The sequence below is a fragment of the Lonchura striata genome, chromosome 3 (genome assembly GCF_046129695.1).
Source record: "Lonchura striata isolate bLonStr1 chromosome 3, bLonStr1.mat, whole genome shotgun sequence".
Classification (NCBI taxonomy): Eukaryota; Metazoa; Chordata; class Aves; order Passeriformes; family Estrildidae; genus Lonchura; species Lonchura striata.
The window spans coordinates 88,031,932-88,057,297 of NC_134605.1; the positions used below are offsets into that span (position 1 = coordinate 88,031,932).

Below are 25,366 nucleotides of genomic sequence, written 5' to 3' on the forward strand. Positions count from 1 at the left end.
GAGAAAGAAAGAAGTAGCAGAGGCAAAAACTTGAAAGCATTATCCATTACTGTGATCTGATGACATCTTGCATAATCTAATGCTTAACACACTCATACTATCTAATGGACGTTTACTAGAATTCAAGCACTATTATTATTCTAATTACTGTTCCTTGCAAAGAATGTTCTCACAACAAATTGTTGCATACTATCCACTGATGCCAGGCATCACCATCTTAAAAAAAATATGCCTATGTAATTTAAGGATGGCTGTAAGTTTGGAGCCTGAAGCTCGTTTCCCAACGACTCTCTTTTGCATTGCCTGAGCAAATTGTATGATAACCTGGATCCACTATAATTTACTCATATTTAGCACAATTTTTAAAATACAAATCTCCTAATAATCTTTAGTATGGGTAAAAATGGTTTGCAGTTTGCATCCATCAGCCAAAGTACTTTTCTGTACTACAGTTCCAAAGGAACTTTTGAGGAATTATGTGTAAGCAAGAAATCAGGAATACTGTACCTCTGCTAAATCAACTTTAGCACTTTTCAATTCATTACCTTTTCCAACATACTAACTCTTCCTCTTTATTAAAACATAGTTGAAATGTAGGGGGAAGAAATACCCGAAGTAAAATATATTCCTGTATCACTTAATTTTTCTGTGAGGTCTGAGGTCAGTTTGTGTCTGACCACTCAAACTGGATTATCAAAAGCCCAAGCAACAACAAAACAAAACCAGGAAAAAAAAACCCACAAAAACAACACCCAAAGAGAATCCTCAAAATTCCACAGCCTAATAAAAGAAAATCTTACTTGGAACTGTTGAAATTAAGAGCAAGTCACCAAATTAAAGTCACAAACTTGCTCTGTAATTGTGTTTTCTAGATTTGCTTAGAATCAGAGTATCTCAAGTTGTATACTATGAATGCACTGAAAAAGTACCCCTTCAGATGTGCTGAAAATTACAAAAAGTCATCTGACTTGTGCAGACACACAAGGTTTAGTTTTCATATGAAAGAGCGATTCTTTTTAGTTATGTAGCAAAGATATACCACAATACATCAAGAAAACAGGCTGAGAGAGTCCTAAAGCCAAACACTGACAACCCATTCTCTAAGAACAAAAGTACATATATAATCATATACATCATAGCTGATGGTTACAGCTTATAAACTTCAAAACAAATGGAAAAGAGAGCTTGAAAAGTCACTGTTGAAAGTTAAGTTGCCAAACAATGACCTATTAATAAAAAGCAAACCAGCAGTTTCTTACAAAGCAAGATGTTTTTTGATCATGCAAATCTCATGTTCATAAAACAGAATTCCTCCTTTCCCAAACCCATGGTATCTGCAGTACAAGGTAAGCATACTTTGACTTTGCATGTGGCCAGCAAATTATGGCATATACTCCTAAAGATATAAATTGACTCCATTTGCCACGTGCTGATCCAAAATGAAACAACATTGAAGTACCATCCTTCTACTCTTGTTCTAACAGGCAGAGTAAAATTATTCTGGGTATGTGTAAGGCTGATTGGCATTGCCTTTCTGGAATTCTGTACACAAAGAAAGCTGATGCCATGATTTCCACACATTACCCGAATCAATTCTCCAAGCTTGGTGTTACAATAACAAGTTAGTGGCTGTACATTTATTAGAGGGAATACACAAAGGTTCAAGGGACTACTACTCTGCATCCTGAATTTTAAATATGTTACTTTAACATGACATCCTGCAAAGCTCTTAGCAAATTATTTCCTAACTGGGAATTGCAACTTCAGTTTAACTTCTTTTCCTATAAGCAATTTGTACCAGAGCATTGAATAAAATTTCCAAAATTGAAATAAACATAGAGCTATAAACACAAATGTTGTTTTACATCTTAGCTCTGCCTTTGACATATCCTGAACATACAGCCATTAAACAGCATTTGTGTGTCTTACACTTTCTCATTTTCTCTCATACAATGAACAGAGAAAAAAGGGTAAGAGTGACCAGCTAGGCTGTTTCAAAAGGGAAACAAAAATTCCTTGAAAAGCAGTCCAAACAGTGAATTAAAATCCCCTTTTCATTACAGTGAATTTTGACAGTTTTGATGGGTTTCAAAGAGACAGAATTCAAATTTTTCATCTTACACTTCTCTTTTGCACTGTACTAGAAGTATTTTCTTTTTCTTGCACTAATAATTAAATTAGGACAAAATGCCAAAGCATGGGAGATACAAGTTTTGCTTCCTCTTGTACCTTAATGATGAATCTGCAAAATTTCAGTTACTTGTAGCACAGAACTACAATGTAAAGTAATCTGAAAAAATTAAAACTTATTTACTTAGTCTAGTAATGATAAGAAGTCATGCACTGACAATCTTAAATCTGTTATTAGGCATGAAGCTCAATTGTGCAAGTTTCCTTATTCCACTACTGTGTCTCAGTCATATTTTATATATAAAAATTCTGCATTTATGTGCTAAAAATCTTTCTATGTTTAGCAAATCTGATTATCTGCTGTTGAAAGCACTGGTTGTATCAACAGTTTTGCAATGCAGACATAAAAAATAACACAATTCCAACACAAAAACCCTAAAACACTGAAGACTGACATTACAAAACTGATGACACCCATAATTACCATCTATGGCAACTCACAGGCTGTCTCAATCCAACCTCAGGTGGTGATTCATACACTATATTATTCTTCTGGCAGCAGTAAGAACTGGCAATGCAAAATTCGGTTTGTTGAACTTAATCCTGTATTGCTGTGTATCCCTGTATCTCTGTAAAGCTACTTTGAATTTATAAACTCAAATAAGTAGATTTAACTGAGTCACTGCCACATCTTCCCACGCTGGTTAGATCCATTTAATAATAAAAATCAAGACTTTCTGAACTCTTAACAAGACATTGAAAAAAAAACCAAATCATAGAACATTTAAACTTTTAGCATAAGTAGAAAGCATATAGCACAAGTTCAAGTCAAAGCTGCATTTTAACAGCTATCAAGTAATTTAAATTCCAAATATCATACTTTGCTTTAAAAAATATCTACAGAAACATTTTTTTATCTAGAAAGCAGCCTTTTGGGATGTAAACAATTCACTAAAATACAGACTACTCACACAGTTTTACTTCCATGGTAATGCATATGGTGACAAAAACTAAGGAAAAGCAACTTGCTTAAAATTAAACACTCTTAAAAAGACACAGATGGTATGGGTCTTAAAAATTAAATAAGTTTTTTAAAAAATAAAACTAAATTTGAGCACCCCTTCAATCAGGCAATCCTCAGCAACCAGGCAGAGCAAACCTCTTATTAATTCTTTTAGTAGGCCACAATGATGCAGTTACTACAGCTGTACAGTAAATGAATTTTCATGTATTTGTTTTTCAAATATGATACAATGAGTCAATAAAGCTCAGAAGGGCTTCTTAGAAACAAACAAATGGCAAAGAAACCCCCTCAGATGCCAAAGGTAATTGTTCCATATTTCACTCTGATATATGGAGTTCTAAAGCTACTAAAATCACTAAAAATTGCTATTAAAACTTTCTCTCACATAAGCTAATCACAAATATCTTCAATTTGACATTAAAAAAAATATCAAAAAGTAGGCTAGCAGGTAGAACAGCAACAAAAAACACTTCAGTATTAAAACACAGTAAGTGTAATAAAGGAATTCTTACTCTTGGACTTGTAGATCACTAGTGAAACCCAATGGCCTTTTTCAGCTCACTTACTGTGTAGAACAAGTTTTGCTATAGAGGAATATTATCAACTTCAGATAAAACCTCATTATTAAGCTTAAAGGCAATTTCAGATATGCCCACATGGAAATTTTGTGGCATTTTTTCATGTTCTTTCTCTCCTCCCTGGCAACTATTTAATTACAGTTACATGAAACCTCAGGGCACTGATTATACAAAGTGAAAAAAATCTCTGTATCTCTTCTATTAGAATTGGACCTGTACCAGATAAAAGTCACATGCAAACAACTATTTGATTTTTTTTGGTTGATGGTGATGCTTCCACTTAAGAGGTTTCTGGAAAGAAGGAAATGACAACCTGGAACACAGACATCTAATTTCTTTTCTATGAAAAAAAGTCAAGTTTAAAGTGCATAATTAAGCAGCATAGAAGAATTATACAGTCATCAAAGTAAGTACTCATAAAACATTTGTATTCAAACTTTTGGGCCAAACTAGTTTCTAATGCTCTGTTTAAATGATACAAAAAAAAAAAAGTGTATGAGTGCAAAGGAAATTAACTGACTGTGTGACATACAGATTTGTATTGCAAGACTAGGACTTTGTTTTGGCATGAGCAGCGTCAAACATTTGGTGGAAGGAAAAAAATTACCTTTCAAGACCAAAAATAAATTCCTAAAACACACTGCCACACACACCTGTTGCCATGTGGCTTTTTGCAAAAGCCACACTGCTTGCTGGGAACCCAAATATGCTTGCTCTCACTAGCAGAGGTATGCTCCAAGCCTTCCCTTTTAACAGTTGAAATATTATCTGGAATGAACAAGGGAGGTTCATCAAGTGAAAGACTTTTGCTACTTCTTCTCTGGCGAGGTTGGAGAGTCCTATCATTTCTTTTTGACTTGTTTTTTTCCTTATCATCCTCCTTCAGATGTTCTACAACAGAGGGATCTTTAGTCTCTGCCTCTTCCTTTGTAGAGTTATTTGCTTTTAGCCCAGTTGCAAGTTGGTGTTTGCTGGCTTGCTTCTGACCAGGATGTGAAACATGACCTGACAATGAATGCACAGAGTGGTGGCTATCTTTAGAACAGCTTTGAGGAGTAGATTTCTCACTTGGTTTTTGAACTGATGATTTCTGGGCTTGCCCAGAAGCCTGGACTCGGGGTATTTTCTTTAGCTTTGTGTTGGTCTGTTTTTTAACAGTCACCCCTGAAAGGCTACTCTTTGCTTTCAAATCCAGATCAGATTGTTTCTTTCTAATTTTAACTGGGTTATTTGGATGCTGATGACTGTCTTGCTCAGCTGCATTTCTCTTCAGACTTGCTGAAGAGGGACTGTGAAGGCCCGAAACAGCAACACCAGCTCTCGTTCTTGACCGTGCCATTTCTTGTTGCACTGAACCTGATTTCTGCCAAGTACCTGCAGTCAGATTTTGTTTATTCTGTACTACAGATTTACTATGCCGTGGTCTAATGTTCTTTTCACATTTTGTTGAAATACCAATTTGTTTCTCATCATCCTGAAATTTTGATGCCTCAGGGCCTTCTACTGTTGTACTACCAATTTGCTGCTGTACATTTTGGCTTGACTGGTCAACAACATTGCTTTCTAAAATGCTATTTCCTGGGTCAGCAGAAGTAAACTCTTTGCTTTTCAATTCTTTATTATTGCAGTCTGTACTGTCCAATAGTTTCTCAGATGGAGATTCAGTGTTCTCCATTCCCTTGTCATCACCTCCAGCTTCTGTTACACATTCTTTTAATGACAATGTATTTTCATCAAGAACTTCCACATTGTGGGAACCTGAACTGCAATCACCCTCCTCTTTCACAGAGCTGGACAAATTTGAAAAGGTGTCACAAATTCCATCTGCATTCATGCAAGCACTAGATGAATCATTATCTTTTCCAGTTACTTCAATTTGATTATATTCTTCTGCTTTCTTCTCTGATTCCTCTGCTTTATTATTAGTCTTTTCTTCTGAAGAATTTTCCAAGTCCATTGAATCAATCACATCACTTGTTTCATTTTTAACTGGAATCATTTCAGTATCTGCAGATAGTGAACAAAGTGACTCAGCACTCCCAGAGTCAGTGTTCACTGGAACCTCTACTATTTCCTTTGTTTCTGCAGAAGAGCAGGGTTCTGTTAAATTAGCACAACTTAACTCTTGGGATGTTTCTTCAACTTTTGCCTGCTCAGGGGTTTCAGTCTTTATTTCTTTCATATCTTCAGGACCAGGCAGACATTTTGTATTACTCTGGGATGCTGTTACTGCTGCTGTTCCTTCTACCTGTCCTGATCGTCTTGTACTACGCCTGACCTCCCTAGGCTGCTCCGTTTTCAAGTGTGCAGCAACATCTGTCTCTTTAACTGGACTTCTCTCTTGTTTCTGTCCATTTTTTGGAGCAGATCCACTTTTTACAGATGATTTCTTGGTATTAAGAGGAGGAGCAACATTCGAGCGCTTGGCTAGCGTGCTCTGCCGCAGACTCCGTACTGGTTCTAGGAAGGGAAAAAGAAAAGCTTTTAGCTTATTCTGCTTCCTTCTTTTTGCAAATACAAGATTTGCCTAGAAAAGTGATTTACCCCAGTTTAGCTTACTGGATACAAAAAGGACTTAAAACTTAGTTATTTACTAAACTTAAAAACCTCCCCAAAACTAAATTACTTGCATTTTAATTTTACACTGACATAGTTTGGATGTAAAACCCCATTATTCTAAAAGCTATGGAATTTCTAAGTAGTACATACAAAACACAAGTGATGATAGACAATCAAAACTAACTCTACTTCTCTATCGCTCAGCCTTTTCTACCTCGAACAAAAATTGCACAAGCTAGATTGTAACTAGAAATATAACTGAAGTTTAAAAATCTTTGAGAGAACAGTCTACAAATCTGAGATCCAGTCACATTCTCACCTGATGACAACTTTTATATTTTCTAAACAAGTAATCATTCAAGTGCCTTTCTAAACAGCATCATCACCAGCTTTGTACTAGAGGCTCCTAAATTCCGATTGCCATATTAAATAATTTTATCTTTTTAACTCCACCTCCTCTATAAGGGGGAAAACAGAGCAGTAAATAACTCCAGTTCAACAAGTTAAAAAACCCATAACTATAAAAAATAAGCTAACATGAAAAATTAAAATATTTTATTAAAATATTAAGTATCTTGAGATATTTTGATTAAAGACTTTCTGACTGCAATTATTATAACCTAATTTAAAGTAAAAAGAGATTATGCAAATAAAATTAGACATGCTAACCTAATATTCCAATGCTGTTTGGCAACGCCATCATGCTTTTGTTGGTGAAGAACCACATTATTAATCTTATGTAGGTAAAAGGACAAAAATCTCAAAAATTAGTTTAATGACCATAAGCAAGACACTAAATATTTATTAAAGAAGAAGTCTAACTGACTCACACCCTATGGATGTCAGCTTCTAGCTGCACTGTATGAAAAAGGGAGCTTCTATACTGGAATTCAAACAACCAAGTTAAATTTATAAATGTTGGGGGTAGGATTTTAAAGATTTGATTTACTTCAAATGTGCAAACAATCTATAATCACCTTGCGCCATTAAACGTGGTGATTTCCTTGGTGATGTGACTGATGGTTCTTCAGCACGGCTTCTCAAATTCCTATTAGGTAAAGCAAGCTCATCATCATCAATGGTGTCATGACCACTCTCTTTAACTCCTTCTTCATCCATAGTATCATCAAGACCAATAACTGGAAAAAATAAACAAACAAGAAAGAGCCTAAAACTTAAAATGATCAAAAAATGTTGCAGCTATAATGCTGAGTTAGACAGGGGAAAAGACATTAAAAAATAAATTTGCCACCTAAAATCAAGCAAAAGAGGAAAAAAAAAAGAATAAAGGACAGAAAATTCCCATGTAAGGCAGTTTCAGTGGAGAAGAAGATATCACCCACAGCTTAAAACTTCTGTAGATTGTCCTCATAGCTTTTTTGTGGACTCACATTTTATTGTGGTTTTTTTGCCACAGGAAGGTCCCCAGTCTTAGAGGATCAGCTGCCCCTCACTGTCCCTTCCCACCTAAGAAAAAGTGAAGAAAGGTAAACAGCAGGAAGAGCTGATCCAGAAGTGCAGAGCACAAAAATCAGTCTGACAGGATACCATTTTAAAACTCTCAGCCCCAGCCATATCTGTGCCTGTAATGTCTTTTTGGAAGAGCTTTAAGTGCAGCAAGCACTTAACGTCCCAGGAGAGAAAGGGAACTTTGTCATTGGTGAACTCCTATCCTCCACTAAGCTGAGAAAGGTCCCAGATGTTGCTGCTGAAAACTGGTTTCCTAAGAAGCAGTCAGGTCACTACATCAGCCATTCTCCTCATTTGCTCTAAATTTAGTTCTTGCAGTGGTAGCCTCTCCTACTTAAAGATCCTATGTGTGATTAATGAATCCTGGTCCCCATGGGATGCAAAATTTGTGAGATCAAGCCAAACACCCAAGTGACTTTATGAAACATGTAGGAAGGTCTCACAAATATAACAGAGACTCCAAACAATCAAGTATGCCTGTTTTTCACTACTAAGACACAAACCTTGAAGGATTTTTAAGATAAACTCACATGACACATATAAGATATCTAGAAATTTCTGAAAATTGTTTACTTAAAAATTATGTAAGTTAACACACAGCACAAAAAAGTAAAAAAGCAAGAAGTTAAATTAAAAATTGTTAGGATTTTTAGACCAGCTCAGAAAATCTGTCAACTCCTGGTCCTCTCAAGTCTGATATTACTGCAATTTTAAAAAATCAATGAAAAAATAAACTAACCAAGCAACACGTTAGAATTTCAAATATTAGAAAGTTTTTTATCAGCCTCTTCAGGAAAGCTGATCATGGCATCAGGCAATCAGCAGTCCAAACCTCTCTAATCAGATGGGTGCCAGAAGCTAAAAGCTAGGAGTTTCTTAAGCTAACAATTTATGGTCATTTATTTTACTTTAACCATTATCTTTAGTTACTGCATTGTACACATCAGTTACAAGGAAAAGTGTTTGTGGAAATTACTGTCTACTTCCACTCTTCAATCCACAGAGCCACCTTTATATCTGTATGTGTTTACAAACATACAGATATCACATGCAAGGTGCATGAGGCTGATAAATTTGGTCTTACTCCACTCAAGAGTGTTCCTTAATCATTTATTTGCTATAAGCTACATACTGGACACACTGGCAAAAAAATTACATTGTCACTGCCCTATTAGACATTATTTTCCCAGTAAATATCTAATACTGGCCATTGTCTAAGATGAAAACCTGAATGAGAAGGATCCTCACTCTAACTCCAGCTGCCCACTCTTGTGTTCTCAAAGATTATATCCTCCCAGCAGCTCTGCACTTTGGTATTTGTGTTTTCATAGTGTTCCTGCAAAACACGAAACTAGCTTTTGAGTATAGACTGTGACAAAAGAGACTCACATCCACGTCTGTTCTTTCTGTGTAGAACTAAACTACTAAACTATTGAAGATAGCATGAAAAATAAAAACTACTAGGACGGCTTCTGAAGCAACTCTGGAGCATATTAAAGGGCTGACATTAGTCTTGGGCTTTAAAACATTCTTGCTCAAGTTACAGAATTTCTACACCCTCCTTTATTAATAACAAGAGACACATTCAGTCCATTATTGACAGACACAATGTGAAATATTAGAATTAAAGTATTTTCATACTTACAAGACTCTGTGCTGCAGCTTTAATTTTACAGAGGAATTGAAGCACAGAATCTTGCTAATTTCAAACCACCTGAGCTACAAGTCAGCTAGTAAAGACAGTTTCATGAGGCCCCTGATGAGGAGCATTCCACACAGACCCTGCTGGGAAGAGAAAAATGACAGAGAACAGCAATAGATACAAAGAAGACTAGGAAAGTAAATTATGAAGGAGACGTGGAGGTAAAGAAATAACCTTAGGAAAGGTAAACCAACAAAAGCAAAATCAGAAAGAACAAAAAAAGCAGAGATGATCTTAGTAACAAATATCTAAAAATTATCTCAGCAATAAGTTTAGAAATTAAAAAATAAAATAGGAAAAATAAAAAATGAATGAAGAAAAAACTTATCTGAATAGGAAGAGCTGCACACCAGTGTACAACTGAATACATTGCAAATGAGAAAAGTATGAGTCACATTCAACAAATCTATACTGGAAAAGGCACCACTGACCTTCACCTTACCATTGTTTTTCCATTACTCATAAAGTATCTAAACTTCCAAACTGCTGGGCTGTGCTGACTTTATTATATATGTTATACCATAATACAACAACATATAGTAAAACCAGTCTACTCACAAATTTAAAGCAAAGTTTTTCCTATGCTAAAACAAAAGCATGACCATCTTTAAATTCTTAAGCAATGTAAAACTTACAAAAATAAGTCTTACTTTCTAGTGAAAGAGGAAATAAGGAGAAGGAAACACCCCTAAATACATAATCAAAAACTATGACATTTATAAAACTTTATTTTTATTAACATAAGACTTTCCTCGATTATTTTCAGCCACAACTAAGACAGAAATACTCAGTTTTTTGACACACTAACCAAGGTAAATATCAAGTGTAAAAATAAATTTCTTCTCTGTAGATGTTAGCCCTGGATTTCTTTTGCTTAGGCAACCACACCAAACAGAACATCACTGTTGTTCCTGCTTTGCACTGCTGTAAAACACTATGTCCAGCTGAATCAAACTAATGGCAGGAATGTGCAAATCCACAGTAAATTCCATATAAGCATCACAGATTATACGGAAATGGTTGGACATTGTAAAATTTCTGCATTACATGGGAATAACAACACAGAGATGTAACATAATGCTTTAATGAAAAGAACAGTTACAGTCTAAAGCAGTTACCTAACACATCTAGGTAAACCTTCAGAAGAGCTAATAAACTCCAGTGAAACAATAAAACAAAGAAAGTGGTATTTTGTCAGTAAGTCTCAAGATCGTATATGAGGTTGGTATACTTTCTCTGAGAAACCTTTTTCCTATTGACATTTTGATGAATATGTTCAAGAAACAAGATTAGAAATACTTTCTGCTAAAAGAAGATATATTTTCAAGATAAATCATGTGACTTATGACACAACTTACATAAGGAAACATCAAACTCCAACTGTTTTGCAAGTTTGCCTGTAACCCATTGAACTGAGAATTTGCCCGCAAGTATCTTGAGCTGACTGTCCAGTGCAAGAAAAGAATCACAGTAAGTAATGTGAAATATTAACTAAACACTTGCTCCCATTCTCCATTAATGTCTGTGTTGCAAAGAGGTAATTTTACAGTCTTTAAAATAAAGATATATGAAAATAAACTAGGATAAATAAACTTAATACAGCATGCATCTTGACAGAGGACGGCATGCCCATTTTATTAAAAAGATGGAGCTACATCACAAGCCTGCTGAATAGCAGTTCTTTAGTGATACAACCCTGTTACACTGGAAATAAGGAACAGAAAACCACAAATTTCAACAACAAAGTAAAAAAAACCACATCAAACCAAGCACTTTAATGTAAATTAATTAATTTTATTAAGAAGAGAGTCTTCACGTATTTACACATTGCTAATCTAACTTGCTTTGCAAATCTTAGTACAGATTCAACCTCTCTCCACCCATGAAACTGATCCAAAGGCATAACTAAATACTTCAGAAGGACCTAAACTGCAGGATATAGGTAGTTTGCCACCCACAAACAGAAAAAGGCACAAAATAAATATTCTCCAGGTTCTCAGTAAATTTAAATTTCATACAGAAAAGTTACTACATGGGTTATAAAACACTGTGTAGCTGTTTATATGGTCAGCTTGGAAGAAGGAAGGCATAAAGAGGTAAGAAAACTGAGAGAAACTACTGCAGACCAAATTTTGGAGTCTCAAAGTTACATTCAAAATTACTTCAAATGGAGGAGGAAAAATACACATACATTTGGCTTTAGTCAAAAGAGCCTGAACTGCCTAACACAGCCAGATGTCACACCAGATAAAGAAAAGAGTACTTGTAGTCGGAAAAATTGGTTTGGTTTCGAAAATTCACTAGGTAATCATAATTTTAGCAGAAGCAATGCTGCTTTTAACAATACTCATGAAAACACAGGCTAAAACTAGAAAAAGCAGACTGCACTTTTGGAAAACACTTTCCCAGCAGCAATTCAGAGAGACAGGAAAAAAAGGGCAATTAAAAAGACATCGCTAACACATTTTGTGATTCTTACAGCATCAGTCTCTTTTATCATTTATGGTAAGTACCTGATTTGATAAACATACCCATAAACTATATTAGTTAAAAGCTTGATTTTAATATGAAATCTAGAAATGTCTCCAGATGATATGTAATTAAAATTCCATTCCCTGCAGTATAACAAACCAAACTACCCCACTAAATGACATTCTGAAAAGCTACACAGTTCGTGATTACCTATTTAATTTACCAAGAATTACCAACTTAGTACAAATGCTAAGTTATTTAGCTCACTGGCATGCAACCAGTATGACCTGCTATGCTCACAGGTGGATAAGCTTCCAGCATGTCTTCCAGCAAGAAGAGAACAAAATAGAAAACTTATCACTAGGGTACCATTCAAAGTTGCAATAAGTGTGTTGCTCTTAAGAGTTCTGTCATATTCTAAACTTCAGAGTTTACACTTCTTATCAATGAATTGCTCAATAAGGTAAAAAAAGAAATCAAAACAACCTCAAAAGCATGCTTCCACACCCACTCACACCACTCAAACATTTAAGATGGCCAAGAGCTGTTCTACACAACATAATTTTCTACATTGGTCATGCACAGCTTGTAAGAACAACCACCCGACCAAACCAACAAAAAGAAGCATAGAGGAACCTAAAACGTGATTTAGGACACTTCTGATTGCTTCAAGAATTTGGATTTCATTTATTTCTCAAAGTTTCATTTTGTCCAATTCTGTTCTTTAACTGGCAAGGAGAGCAGTTATATCAATTTCTACTATCGACACGATGTCTTTCTGCTGACACCTACTTCAGGACAGGAAGAGCCCTCCATAACTGCCAAGCTCCTATGAGTTACAGTGAACAAGATGTAGATACTTTGAACCTTGATTAACAGAGAGAACAGAACTTCTTAACTGTGCTGTAAAACCACCATTCTCCTCAGTCTAAGTCCATAAACCAGCAACCTAACTACATCTTTATAGTTTAGCAGTCACCCTTCACAAACACATTCTAAAAAGAATTTCAGCATAATTTGACCTCTACTCTATTTAGCTTGTGAGAGTTGTGAGTCATAAAGAGCTATGTCTACCTCTGCTCAAAGCCATAACCAGGATCACCCACAAAGAATCTTGTTCCCTTATCTAAATATGTAATTATTCAATCAAAGCTAAAAAGATAACCCCATGCTATTACTCTAACCCTGTTCTGTTGCCCAGTGGCAATTATAGAGCAAGCTCAGCAAGTTTGGTCTGTTCTGTCTTTGACCAACAGTGTCATCTAACTAAAGAAACTATCTTAATCCAGCACAATCTGGATTCAGGCAAAGAGAGAAACATGAGACTGCCTTATTGGTACTGATACAGTTCTGCCTATCAATAGATAGGCAACAAACATCCATTGTCATAGTCCTTCTATTTGTCATATATCAGTACTGCTGACTGAGATGCTTGATACAAAAAAAGCACGGACCTGGTGAACTGAGTCCAGAGGAGGCCACAGAAATGACTGGAGGGCTGGAGCACCTGCCTGTCCTTTGAAGAAAGGCTGTGAGAGTTGGAGTTGTTTGGCCTGGAGAATAGGTGGACATCTCATTGCAGCCTTTTAATACTTAAAAGTGGCTTATAAAGAATTATGTGAACAAACTTTAGTATAGCCTATAGTGACAGGACAAGGATAATGGTTTTAAAATACAAGAGGGTAGCTTCAGGTTGGATGTAAGGAAGAACTTTTTCTATTATGAGGGTGATGAAACACTAGAAGTGGTTGCCCAGAGAGGTGGTACAGATGCCCCATGCCTAGGAACTTTCAAGGTCAGGTTGAACAGGGCTCTGAGCAACTTGATCTAGTTTAACATGTCCACTGCAGAGGGGCTGGACTAGATGACCCTTAGAGGTCCCCTGCAAATCACATCATTCTATTATTCTATGCTACTATTCATCCCAAGAGATGTAGTTATACTTCAGCTTACAAAACCTGTGTTTTCTGGATAGATGTCTCTGTATTTTTTATAGGCATGCACTTGAACTGTCTAAAGGACATACAATCAGTTGCTAGCAGTATCCATCACAAACAGTCAGGTAAGAAGTAACTCACCATAAAAAGAGTGTAGTATTAACAAAAAACTTAGTTCTTGATGAATGATGTGCAGTATAAACCCTAAAACTGAGCAAAACATATTGATGAGTAACAACTTTGGATTAGGCCAGTAAAAACTCCCAAAAAAACTGTCCATGTAGCAGTAAGAAAAAGAGCAGAAAGCAAACACACATTCAAAACCAACCAAAGAACAAGCTTTTGAAAACAAAAATACATGATCTCCAAAATAAAGCAGAGAAAATGTCACAATCTTGAGAAACTAGGCATGTGGGTAAGAACTAGGTCTGAGTCAAGCCCTTCTCATATACTCATGTTCACATAAGAAATTTCACATTTACAGAATTGGGTTAAAGGCATATAAAGATAGTATTTTGTTTGTTTGAACTCAACTCAAATCTGCTTTAAAAGAAGTATTGGTGAGACATGCCTTCTGCCCCTCCATTTTATCTAAAGACCTGATTATCATTTTAGCTACAACCCTGATTCCTCAGTTTAACTATTAATACCTTTATCTCTTCAGCTTGCTCACAGCAATCAAACAAGCTGTATCATGAAACCTGCACCACTTTAAAAGTTCTACGAAACAGAATACATTCCAGTTATTCAAGAAACATCAAATATAATAAATCTATCCTTTACTGGTCCTGTGAATTAATTTCCATGAGGACTTTGCTCCTCTTAAGCTGTTTAATAGTCTAGGCATGGGTTATGCAAAATATAGAATATATTAAAGCAAGTTTTGTCAGGAGAGTTATGCTTTTTTACTTTTTAGACAAACTGAAGTTGGTGTACAGATAAGCTTCCACCTAAACTGGGAAAAATAGCTTTTGCAAGGCTTAATTCATATAAAGGGTACTACCATCTTGAATAACCACACTCTTACCAGCAGACTACATCAGCAGTGTTAGATCACCAGGTGTGTCAGACAAATCAATCACAACTATATGAATTTTAAAGGAAAAAAGACAAGCGAAGAAACCATACTTCAAACTGATACTCATTATTCTTAACTAAAAAATTTTAAGCACATACTACAGTCCTACCATGTCAGAATAAGGACAGTTCTTATCAAGACCTACAAAGAAAAAGCAGCAACAAGAACATTTCATGTTCTTTTGGATACCTACATTAATTCAAAATTACACATTCTAATTTATTTACTGAAATGTGGCTTTCTTGGTGCTTTCAGATTTAGAAACAAAACATTAAATTAATAAACTCAGCATAAATCAAATCAGCTTTGAATCCCTTAGTCCTCTGACAGCCTGAAATAGCAGCCCCCAAGTAAATGCATTAACCCAATTATTTTTAAGGACTTTGAAAATTATTACTGATTATTTACGTATTAATAGTATTAATTATTGCACTGCTGATGACTTTCAGGAGAAATACACACCAGGAAGCGTCTGAAAGTTTCTCCATACCTTCAAAAATATCCAGCTGTCCCCTGTGAGCTAATTCAAGATTTTTAAATGCAGTACAGGTTTACTGGAGGATGCACAGGATGCAATATAACAAAAGAATTTGCAAGTGAGGTGGAATTTGGTTTAGCTGTGTACATTATACAGTCTTACGCATATTAAGAGGGATATGATTTTTGTTTGGCAGGTTACAGATAAAAATGCATAGGAGTATAGACTATTGCAAGCACACAAAAGCATTAATGATGGCCTCAAAAATGTTCTTCTAAAGTAGGAAAAAATTGCCAAATCTCTTGTTTTGGCTTGATAGCTTACTTTTGCATTGCTTTAATCAATATAATCTTTGATTTACAGTTTTCCATTATGGAATACCACCTAATTTAGTGAAGGTGAAAATTTAGTCTGTTAGTAACAGTAAAATATATATTATATATGGAAATTATAAAGGTTTTCAGAAACAGTCCATAAAACTTACTCAAGATAACAAAATATTGATATAATTATATAATCTACTGCATTAATCTACTACACGTCTAGTAATGAAGCTAAAAAATTATGCTTTTTAAGCCTCCAGTCAAATAAAGAACACTCCTAAGAATAGAGTATATTTTTGTCTCTATCATCAAATTCAGTGTAATTATTTCAACTCTTCAAAATATTAATAATTTTGGGGATTGGGGCATCCTTTTTTTTTTAATCTTCTAAAATTACTCAATAAATTCTGAGTTCTTTTTTTATTTAAAACTTTGCTCTAAATTGTTCCCAAATCAGGTATTCCAAACAGTAAAAAAAGATTTTTATTATCATTCTAGAGTCTTGAAGCAAACCAAAGCAAAACACCCAGAATCCAGAAACAGCTCAGTACCAGAAGGCCTAGCACTAACAGAGTAACTCTGAGGTCAGAGCAGCAATTTGTACAACTCTCCTGCTCCTACTTGCTAATCCAGAAATATGGTATTTTTTAAACCAACCAGTGACTTCAGTGATCAGGCACAGTACCTTCACTAAACAAATCTTGACTTTCATTGGGAGTAACTGACAGACAAAGCCTACGATATTTCTAATCCATACAAGGAGCTTTCCTCTATTGTCACACTATGGAATTAACAAGACTTGCACATAGTTTACATACCAGGTATGTATGAAGTGCATTGAAAAAGGGCAGCAAGGCGACAGAAATCCCAACTTATTATTTCTACATTATGAAAAAGGGTTGGTACTAGAGTGAAACTGTATTTTAAATTGTAATCTTAAAAAATTGTAAGATTTACCTGTAGAACAAGGCATCTGGAAATTGGGGTCATTGCTATCCAAAACAGGCAAACAGAACTGGGCACTTGCAGATCCTAGCATAGGATCCTTATCGCTGAGCATGTTCTTCAGCGAATCCTCTAAGACATTTTGACTTGTACTAAAATCCTCACAGACTTCATTCTCCAGGTGGGATTCTAGAAATAGGGCATCATCTAATTGTTCAGTAGGAATTAAATGGTTAAATGTATCAACTATATCCATGAAGACTCCTGTGTGTCTTTCAGCCCTATAGAAAGACAAGAAAAATACCATAAGAAAATAAGCTACAAATTGTAAAACACCTAAGACACCAGCAAAATTTTTGGCTCTTGTGTTTTATAAAGAATGCTTAAGGTATTTCAGAATTATAAAAACAAATAAAAAACTGCTTATGGCTTAGTATGGCTCACTGCATAACTAAAAATCAATACCCTAATTATTTTTAAAAGAAATTCCATGCTAATCTCCTCTATCAGTATCCAAGTACTGACACTTCTACAGAGTGTGAATAACAAAGGTAACTAAACAACTCCTTTCTAAAATTTGTTTAAATCTTAACCAGCCCAAGTGAGTAGGATACCAGAGGAGGAGGATATCAAGAACAAGTGAACCTGGGGATAGCAGCACTGTGAGCATGACTGTCCTCTTTTTAAATGTAAAATTGTGAGGTCAGCTTCCACTAACATCAGCAGAGAGCTGAGAAGGTTCCAGAGTCTGCTATACTACTAATATGGCATACTACTGAGAACAACTGTGTTTCTGTTCAAAGAGCAACTACCATGTACCTCATAGCAAGTTAGCATTTTTAAATAGCAAGGTTTTATTGCTACTATTTTTCATCAATCAATACAGTAAATAAAATTACATAAATTTTATACAAAAATCTTATATCAATCAAGTACATGAGAATTCAGAGATGACATCAAAAGGAGGAGCCTTTGAAACTTCAATTTTGAAGAAGTTTAGGTGAACTTATAGAAGTCTAAGGAATTGTATACAAAGATGGCAACTGCATTTTACAAGGAATTCTTTATTTTCTAGATCTTCTTAGTAATGCTGCAGAACTGCAAATACTGAAGCAAAGACTTAACTAATAAGTATGCATAACTAAACAACAGAATGGAAAAAAAGTCAGCAAAACACTTAAAGTGTTTTGTGTTGAAAGTTTTGCTTTAGCATATACACAAAGTGGAGAAAGGTAATATAAAAAATATGATCAGACAGGTAAGAAAAATGGAGCTGTGCAGTACTGCCTGGCTTAATCTGGTGTACAGGCTAGTCTGAAAAGCCAGTTTTTGGTGCATAAGACTGTTAAAGCTTTTGGAAACAGCAAAAGGACACAAATACTTTCCTTCTCCTTCTTCCACCATCCTCCTCCCACATAAGACAATTATTTTTTTAGAATGAACACACTAATTATAGGAAAATGACAAGTGAGAATTGGAGTCTGCAGTGCTTCAATTACTTTCTGAATGGTTATTCCAGCAACCTGCCACTAAATAAATCCAGTACTTACTCATGCTTAATAGAACATTAAGTATGCTTCCTTAGACACATGAACAGGGCATTTCTGTTTTGGCAATCAACTGGGAATATCCTAGCCAGATACATGTAAGGGCTCTGCTACAATTTCAATCATATTGGTGCATTTTATTTCAAAAATTTACAAAAAACTACAGGTTTTAAGATGAATGGTGTTTCATTTTGTTTGGGTGGGGTTTCTTAGGGTTTGTTTGGGTTTTTTTTTTTTTTGTTTTGGTGTTTTTTTGTCTGTGGGGTTTTGTTGGATTGTTGGAGTTTTATTTTCAAACTGTTTTTCTTCCTTCTCCCATAGGTCAGCTCAGAAGAAAGCAAGGGTCAGGTATACAACTATGTCTCTGCAGAGCATGGTATCTTTCCAATTTGTACACACTAACCACAACAAAGCTGTCTAATACACAAGGTCCTACTGACCAAGCAGCCAGAAAGAAGGAAAGTTTGGCCAAATCACATGCATTTAGTAAAGAAATACTAGACTTCAGCAGCAAGTCATAATTTCAAAGCACCCTCACAAAAAAAAATGACTGCTTTTATCAAGCAATGCAGTGCATCTACATATACACCATAGCAACTAGCACCTATAACAGCCAACATGGTTTCTGAAGTTCCAAATCTGGAAGCAAATGAAGAAACAAACTAACAGAGTAAGTACTATGCTTCACTGTATAATCTGTTTTTATTATTATACCAAGTAGTTACAACAATCTGATACTACACAGGATAAACTACAAGAGATGCAGCAGCTCAAAGATAAGAAAATAATTACAAATGCCCCAATACAGTACTTTAAAGCACCTGTAATGACAGGTTTTTTTCATATTAGCATTACATGAGCACAAGAGTAACAGCCACAGGACAAAATTATGGTGAATCCTGACATTAAGAAGTATCAATGACATTGCAATAGAACACCTACATATTGTGAGAATGCAAGAAACCTTTTGCATCCAACATTAAAAAGTGGCAGAAGTTTTGAAGACACTTAACAGATCTTTTTTCTGGCTAGGAGAACATTTACATATTTGTTACTCCAATATTTGTTGCTCCCAAAGTAGTTATGACCACTTCATAAAAAGCAATGTTAAGAAGCAAAGTTTGAGAAGAATAGTAGCTCTTGCTACAAAAAATCCCTCCTGACAGAAATTAACCTCTGTCTTCAGTAATGCAATGAAGAAAAATATTATCTACAGTTTTGTAATAATGGCTGTACCATGCAGCCATTCGAAACACTAAAAGCACTTTTGACAGAAGTAACTGTCAAAACAACTATGCATGCAGTGGCCACAGAAACCTTCAATGAGACCTAAGTAGCTAGCAGAGAAAATTCAAGAGGAATTTTACTGAAAACTTTATTCCTGGAGCCTATGATCAAGTATAAGGTCTACCCGAATTTTGCATCAAAAGTCAGCGGGCTTGCATACTACCACAAAATGTAATCTTAAAGAATTTGTTCTACCATTTTTAAAATACAAAGTTTATGCCAGCAAAACATATAAAATAATACTTCTGCTTTACCTAGTTCAAAAAACCACTGTGATTATTTTTGTAATTTGTACACTACCAAGCTATTTTAAAAATTATTTAGAACATTACTAGATTAACTATCATAAGAAGTATACAATCTGTGGGACTGAGGACGGAAGAAAAATTTCCTTAGCTAGACAGCTGTTAAAAACAGTTGTTGCAAGAAAAAAAATCTTCCCCTGCATAATGCCTTCAGTGTATGAATTTTGAATGGTTTATTTTGCAATTTAAACACTTTGAACATAAGCAAATAGACAGAGGTACAGGTAAAATCACAGTCAAAATTTTCATGCTCACTTATTTCCAAAGATAATCCTAACCCCTCAAAGGAAGAATGCATTACTCCACTAGAACACAGCTGTGTCCTCCACTTGAACCCTAGTGGCCAGTGCCTCAGCCAGGCTCCCAGCAGATTCGCACATAATCTGAAAAGTATGCACACAGAGCCAGTGAGGAGTGCTCATAAATTAAGTTAAAGGAGCAAGTCCCAGCCAGGCTCAGTTAAACTGCTCCCGGTCACTGCCTCCTGGATTGGAGCATGTACTGACAGTGTTATAGCACAGTAACATACAGGAGGGTCTGGGTAAAAGAGGAGCTCACCATCAATAAAAGCTTGAAGTATAGAGAGCATTCTCCTCAGCTCACTTAAAACATTTCTCTTGGACCTTCGAAAATTATTTGTTTCTATCAGTTTCTCCACTGCAAAAACAGAAGCAACAATTACAGAAGTAACATTGCAACAACTACAAAGTAACTCAACAACCAATATCTGTCATTAAGTGATACAACACTATAAACAACCCTGTTAGAAAGCACTACAGTCAAATATGACTTCTAGAATTTACCATATTATGTTTACCATAAAATTTCTTCATGCTCTCAATATACTTTCCTTTTACAGTCTGAGTCTTTCAGTTTAAAAGAAATAATTTCTTCCACTGTTGAACTACTTTATTAACCCAAGTATGCCATAATATTGCCTCAAATCCCAACAAATCTGTTATGAAATAAACATGCTGTAGGATCTGCCACAGCAGATTTTTTCTCTTCTCCCCATTTACCATATTTTCATTACATCTTTAACAGTTCCACATTATTTTATAATTAAAAGGTAAATAGCCAGAATGATCACTTGCTAAGAAAAGAAATTGAGATCTTGAACAAGCATATCCTCCCAAACTAATCTCAGAAGGGAAGGAAGAGGAGAAACTAGACAAGAGATGTCGTACATCTTTGAGCTTCTTCATTACTCAGTTTGTCTACGAAAGAGGCAAAGAATTACTTCAGTTATATTACTTTCTTAATCACAACTGAGAAAAATAATTTAGTGGAGCTCTCCAACTGCATCCACATGTTTCAACAATCTTATCTAAAATCCACTTCGGGCAGGGGTAATCACTATTTGTATTTATCACTAATCATTCCTTGTGTTTTTCAGCTGATGGACAGACCAAACATACTCTTGACTGCATTTTAAACTACATCTCCCTTAAACATCAGCATGTGAAAGTGTTTAATTTTTCAATTACATATTTAGATATATGTTAGATATACTTGTCTTGATTTTTTTAAATTTTTCTTTACATCCATTTTGTCAATTTTTTACAGTACTCCCACATCACTTATTTTACTAAGCAAATGTTAGGTTTCACTGTAATTACTCTCTTTCCTTCCCTCTCTGGCCAGGGGGTGAATTTAATATATAAGTTTACCTTTTAGACTTGACTTTCATATAGCTTATAGCTATATAGTTTATATTTTAAAGTTAGTAATATAAAATAGAAGCTTCTGTATGTTTAGTAATTGTCAATTTAAATCTGGTTTATGAAAGTCCTCAGCAGCTGGACTTCAAAAAAATAAAATATTTCTACAGAGAAATTTTGCCACAAAAGAATTGCCTGAGATGGAAACAAGGAGAGGCAAAAGCCTAAGGGAACCTAACAAAGAAAAAAACAAACAAACAAACAAAAAAAAACCAACCTCACACTGCATATTTAGGATATTCAAAATCCTAGATGTTGAATAGCCTATCTACTTTATTGACCTGCCTGAATAAGTGAGTCTGAAACTGCTGAAGATAGCACAGCAATACTACAATTCCTTCCATTTCACCGAAGTACTTTTCTGAATAGTGTCTGTCACTTCCAATTCGCTGAATCTGTCTAGTGCTTTTAAAAGCTTTTGTACATCTAGTTATTGACTGGATTATGTGAGAGACATTGCAACATTCAAAACACAAGACTTAGTCTCTGGACCTTGTGCTTATGCACACCAAATGACCAACAGCAAACTTTAGTCATAACAACTCTAACAGACTCCATTAAAAAGATTCATATTATATTTATTTCTTCAAGTAGTAAACTCCGGTAGGACAATAAACAAAGTGAACAAGTTACTTGGACGATTATCACCTTAGATGTCAAAACAAATGGGAAAAGTTGACTTAGCACTGTTACAGAAGAATCAGTAAGTAGTAATAACTGACAAAAACTTTTTATCAAAAGAGGGGAACTGCTTCTTAATTGGCATGCTATTAGGTAATAACACAAGCAGCTTAAAGAGAAAAAAAAAAAACCCTGCTCACACTGTGTGACAAATACTGTACCCAAAAGGAACACTCAAGGCATGAAATGTCTAGCTTTGTTCACTGGAGCTGTGATGTCAGACCACCCCAAGGGCTCACTAATACCTTGACACTTAAAACCCACCTACCAAACAATGTTATTTCAAAGCCCTGATGCACGTTTTACTACCATCCTCCTTCCTCCTACACAAACTTTAAAGTTTAAGCTCAAAAGTACCAAATTGAAAATTAATGCTAAGGCGCCGTGTATCCATATTGCCATGATTTAAACACTAGAAGCTGCATGCATTATGGTCATGGATATTACAGCATCAAAAACCAGAACAGAGACCCACTGTCTTCTGTAGCAAGAGATTTTACCTAGTAGTGTTCACAGTCCAAACACATTATAGAATTAAAGAGAAAATCAGTATCAGACAGTGCATCAGAGGCAGTGTCAGTAAGAAGGTATCGACTCCACAACTTTTTGGTTTACAACTCACACCAATGTGCTTTCTGCTCAAATCCCATCATCTGGGGCAGTCTTCAAGAAATAAATTAACTCAGAAAATATTTTTGACACAAGCAATGTGATCTATGAGCATATGAATGACCATCTAGCCACAAAAACATGTTTGGAACTATTAAAAGAAGACTTCAGCATCCTTTTTTTAAAAAAGGCAGATTCTACTTGTATAGAATATGGTTTACTGAGCTTTAATCTTTAAACCTCATCAAATTTGACCCTCTTCAGTCACTTATCTCCCAAAAACCAGAACACTGGCAAAAACCTGCCTAACAGGAACAGGTATGCAAATAAGCTTATTTGAATCATCAATATTGCTGTAAAGGAGGGCCAGGTACACTTTGCTGACAAACTTATACACTGAAACATCAACCCCATCAGGTATCCGTATGCCACCTGTTCCCTTATGTAAATCCCCTACTTATTATTTATTAATTTAATCCCTCATTTAAAATTTAAGATCTAGCTTTGAGTGACATCAAAACAAAGCCCTGCTGAAGACTAAAAAGCAAAAAATATTAATCTGAGCACTTTGGAAATTGTTAAGAAGCTCATCTATACTCTCTTTGTATTTACCTCACTCTGAAGTCTTCAGACACCAACTGACACAACTGAACAAACCCCTTGCTACTAAAATCTCAACAGACATAATAAATAATAATCACCTCCCAAAACCCATCTAGAATCTAAAGTTATGTGCTGCTCCCCTCAATGACAGAGCAGATATCTTACTACTTGCTATCATGGTATTTAAGAGAGCAGACAGCTCAAGATATTAGCTTTGTTAAACCTTCCCTATTCAAAACTAATTCACCAGTCATAACTGTACATCAGTGTGTGTACCTCAGTGAACAGAAAGGAAAAGTAAATTTCAAAAAAAAAAATTAATTAGATGACAAAGAAATGCAGAAAGAACAGAGAAACTTTCTCTTGATCATAACATTTCAAACTGCATAATTTAAAATCATCTTAACAGTCATGTTTTGAACAGTATAACCTCTCCCCAAAAGAAAAACTTCTCTCACACTCACTTTATAGCTCAAAGAGGCACACGGTGCTGCACTAAACCTTGTGTTATGTCAAAAAACAGCTTCACAGTGTGAAATGTGCAGTATGTAAATGTAAAATGTGAAGTTCTTACATTGCGAAACATTAAGTACATTGTCTTCTTTTCCTGGGCTGTCCCACCAATGAATACTCCCAAATACTGCAGAAACTAGTCATAACCAAAGACCCTACATAATGAGTCCCATTGCTGTACATAGCTTGGGAATTTGTAAGCTCACTACCTGGAGACATGTCACTGAAAAGAAAAAGATGAGGAGAGATTGCATTTCCACCACTACTGCTATTCTCTTTACTCTTCCACACTCAGGTTTCTTAACACTTGTTTCACGTATTTTCAGCTGGAACATAATAAAAAATGCTAAACTGTGTAACAGGTTACACCGATTATTTGTCAGTCACCAGAGAGAATATTTTCATTTCTAATACCTTTTGAATTTGTCAGTGTCTCTCTCATACAGATACATTGGGAAACACTTATTATAATTAGTTTGTTGGGATTTTTATTGGCAATAGTTAAAAGCTTAATGGCTAAGCCTTGTGAAGTTTTTCATAGAAATACGCCATCCATCACGTAGCTATATTGACACCATTCAGGAGAATGTAACAAGCTGTCTGTATTTTTCACTTTCTGCATCTATAAAATGAACTCTCATACCTCAGTGAACTTTATCATTACTACTTCATAGTATCACCTTTCAAAAATATGCCTTTATCATAAGAAAAAGCTTCTAATATAATATGGCTCTCCCCTAAAGCTTAGATTCAACAATATTTAGGTTGACTAGGAAAAATTAATGGAAAAAAAATTAAAACAACTAAAGAAATTAATCAGCTCAACTCTTAGCATAACACAAGTGATAGAGGTAAGCTTCTTTTTAAGAGAGAGACTGCAGAAATACAGTAGGTTAGAATTGTTAGTTTTTGTTTTCCTTAAAGCACCTTACCACCGTGTTGAATTACCTCAGCTAGCTGTGTTGAATTGAAATCTAGCCAGCATGGTTTGTAGTTAGGTGCCCTTTCAGTTTACAAATGTAAAAGGCACAAAAAAACCTGAATGATTGAGTAACAGGCAACAACAGCTGAAAAAAAATGTGTTCAGAACTCCATATTTATATGCATAATCTTTAAAGCTAACTATAGAAATTAAAAGCAGAAGCTGCTTGTTACAGAAAAAAGAAGAGTTTCATTGTGCATTACATGCACTAAGTGTAAACACCAGTGGAATTATTCCAAGAAATAAAAAAAAACATGATTTCAAGTCTGCCTTACATTGTGTCCCAAACCATAACAGATTCATTTATTAAGAAAAACAAACCATGAATTAGCGGCGCTAAAGAGATACCATATGTTTACCATTCTTACATTTAATCCTGAAATATTTCCACTATTTTGCAACGCTAACATTCATGTTGATAA

At 35.2% G+C, this 25,366-nt stretch overlaps 1 protein-coding gene across 5 annotated transcripts in view; it reads right to left on the bottom strand.

Moving 5' to 3' along the window:
• Positions 1-25,366, bottom strand: part of PHF3 (PHD finger protein 3) — a 48,595-nt gene that overhangs the window by 21,787 nt on the left and 1,442 nt on the right. The window contains exons 2-5 of one of the 5 annotated variants that reach the window (XM_021525687.3): positions 16,709-16,977; positions 14,014-14,082; positions 7,269-7,430; positions 4,386-6,192 (exon numbers count right to left, since the gene is read on the bottom strand). In XM_021525687.3, coding sequence (XP_021381362.2) covers positions 4,386-6,192; positions 7,269-7,430; positions 14,014-14,082; positions 16,709-16,952 — 2,282 coding nt within the window. In that variant the 5' untranslated portion in view covers positions 16,953-16,977. Of the gene's footprint in view, positions 1-4,385; positions 6,193-7,268; positions 7,431-7,682; positions 8,667-9,406; positions 9,520-14,013; positions 14,083-16,708; positions 16,978-20,393; positions 21,045-25,366 lie in introns of those variants that run through there. The other 4 variants (XM_031504422.2, XM_021525693.3, XM_021525691.3 and 1 more) reach the window with 4 other exon arrangements.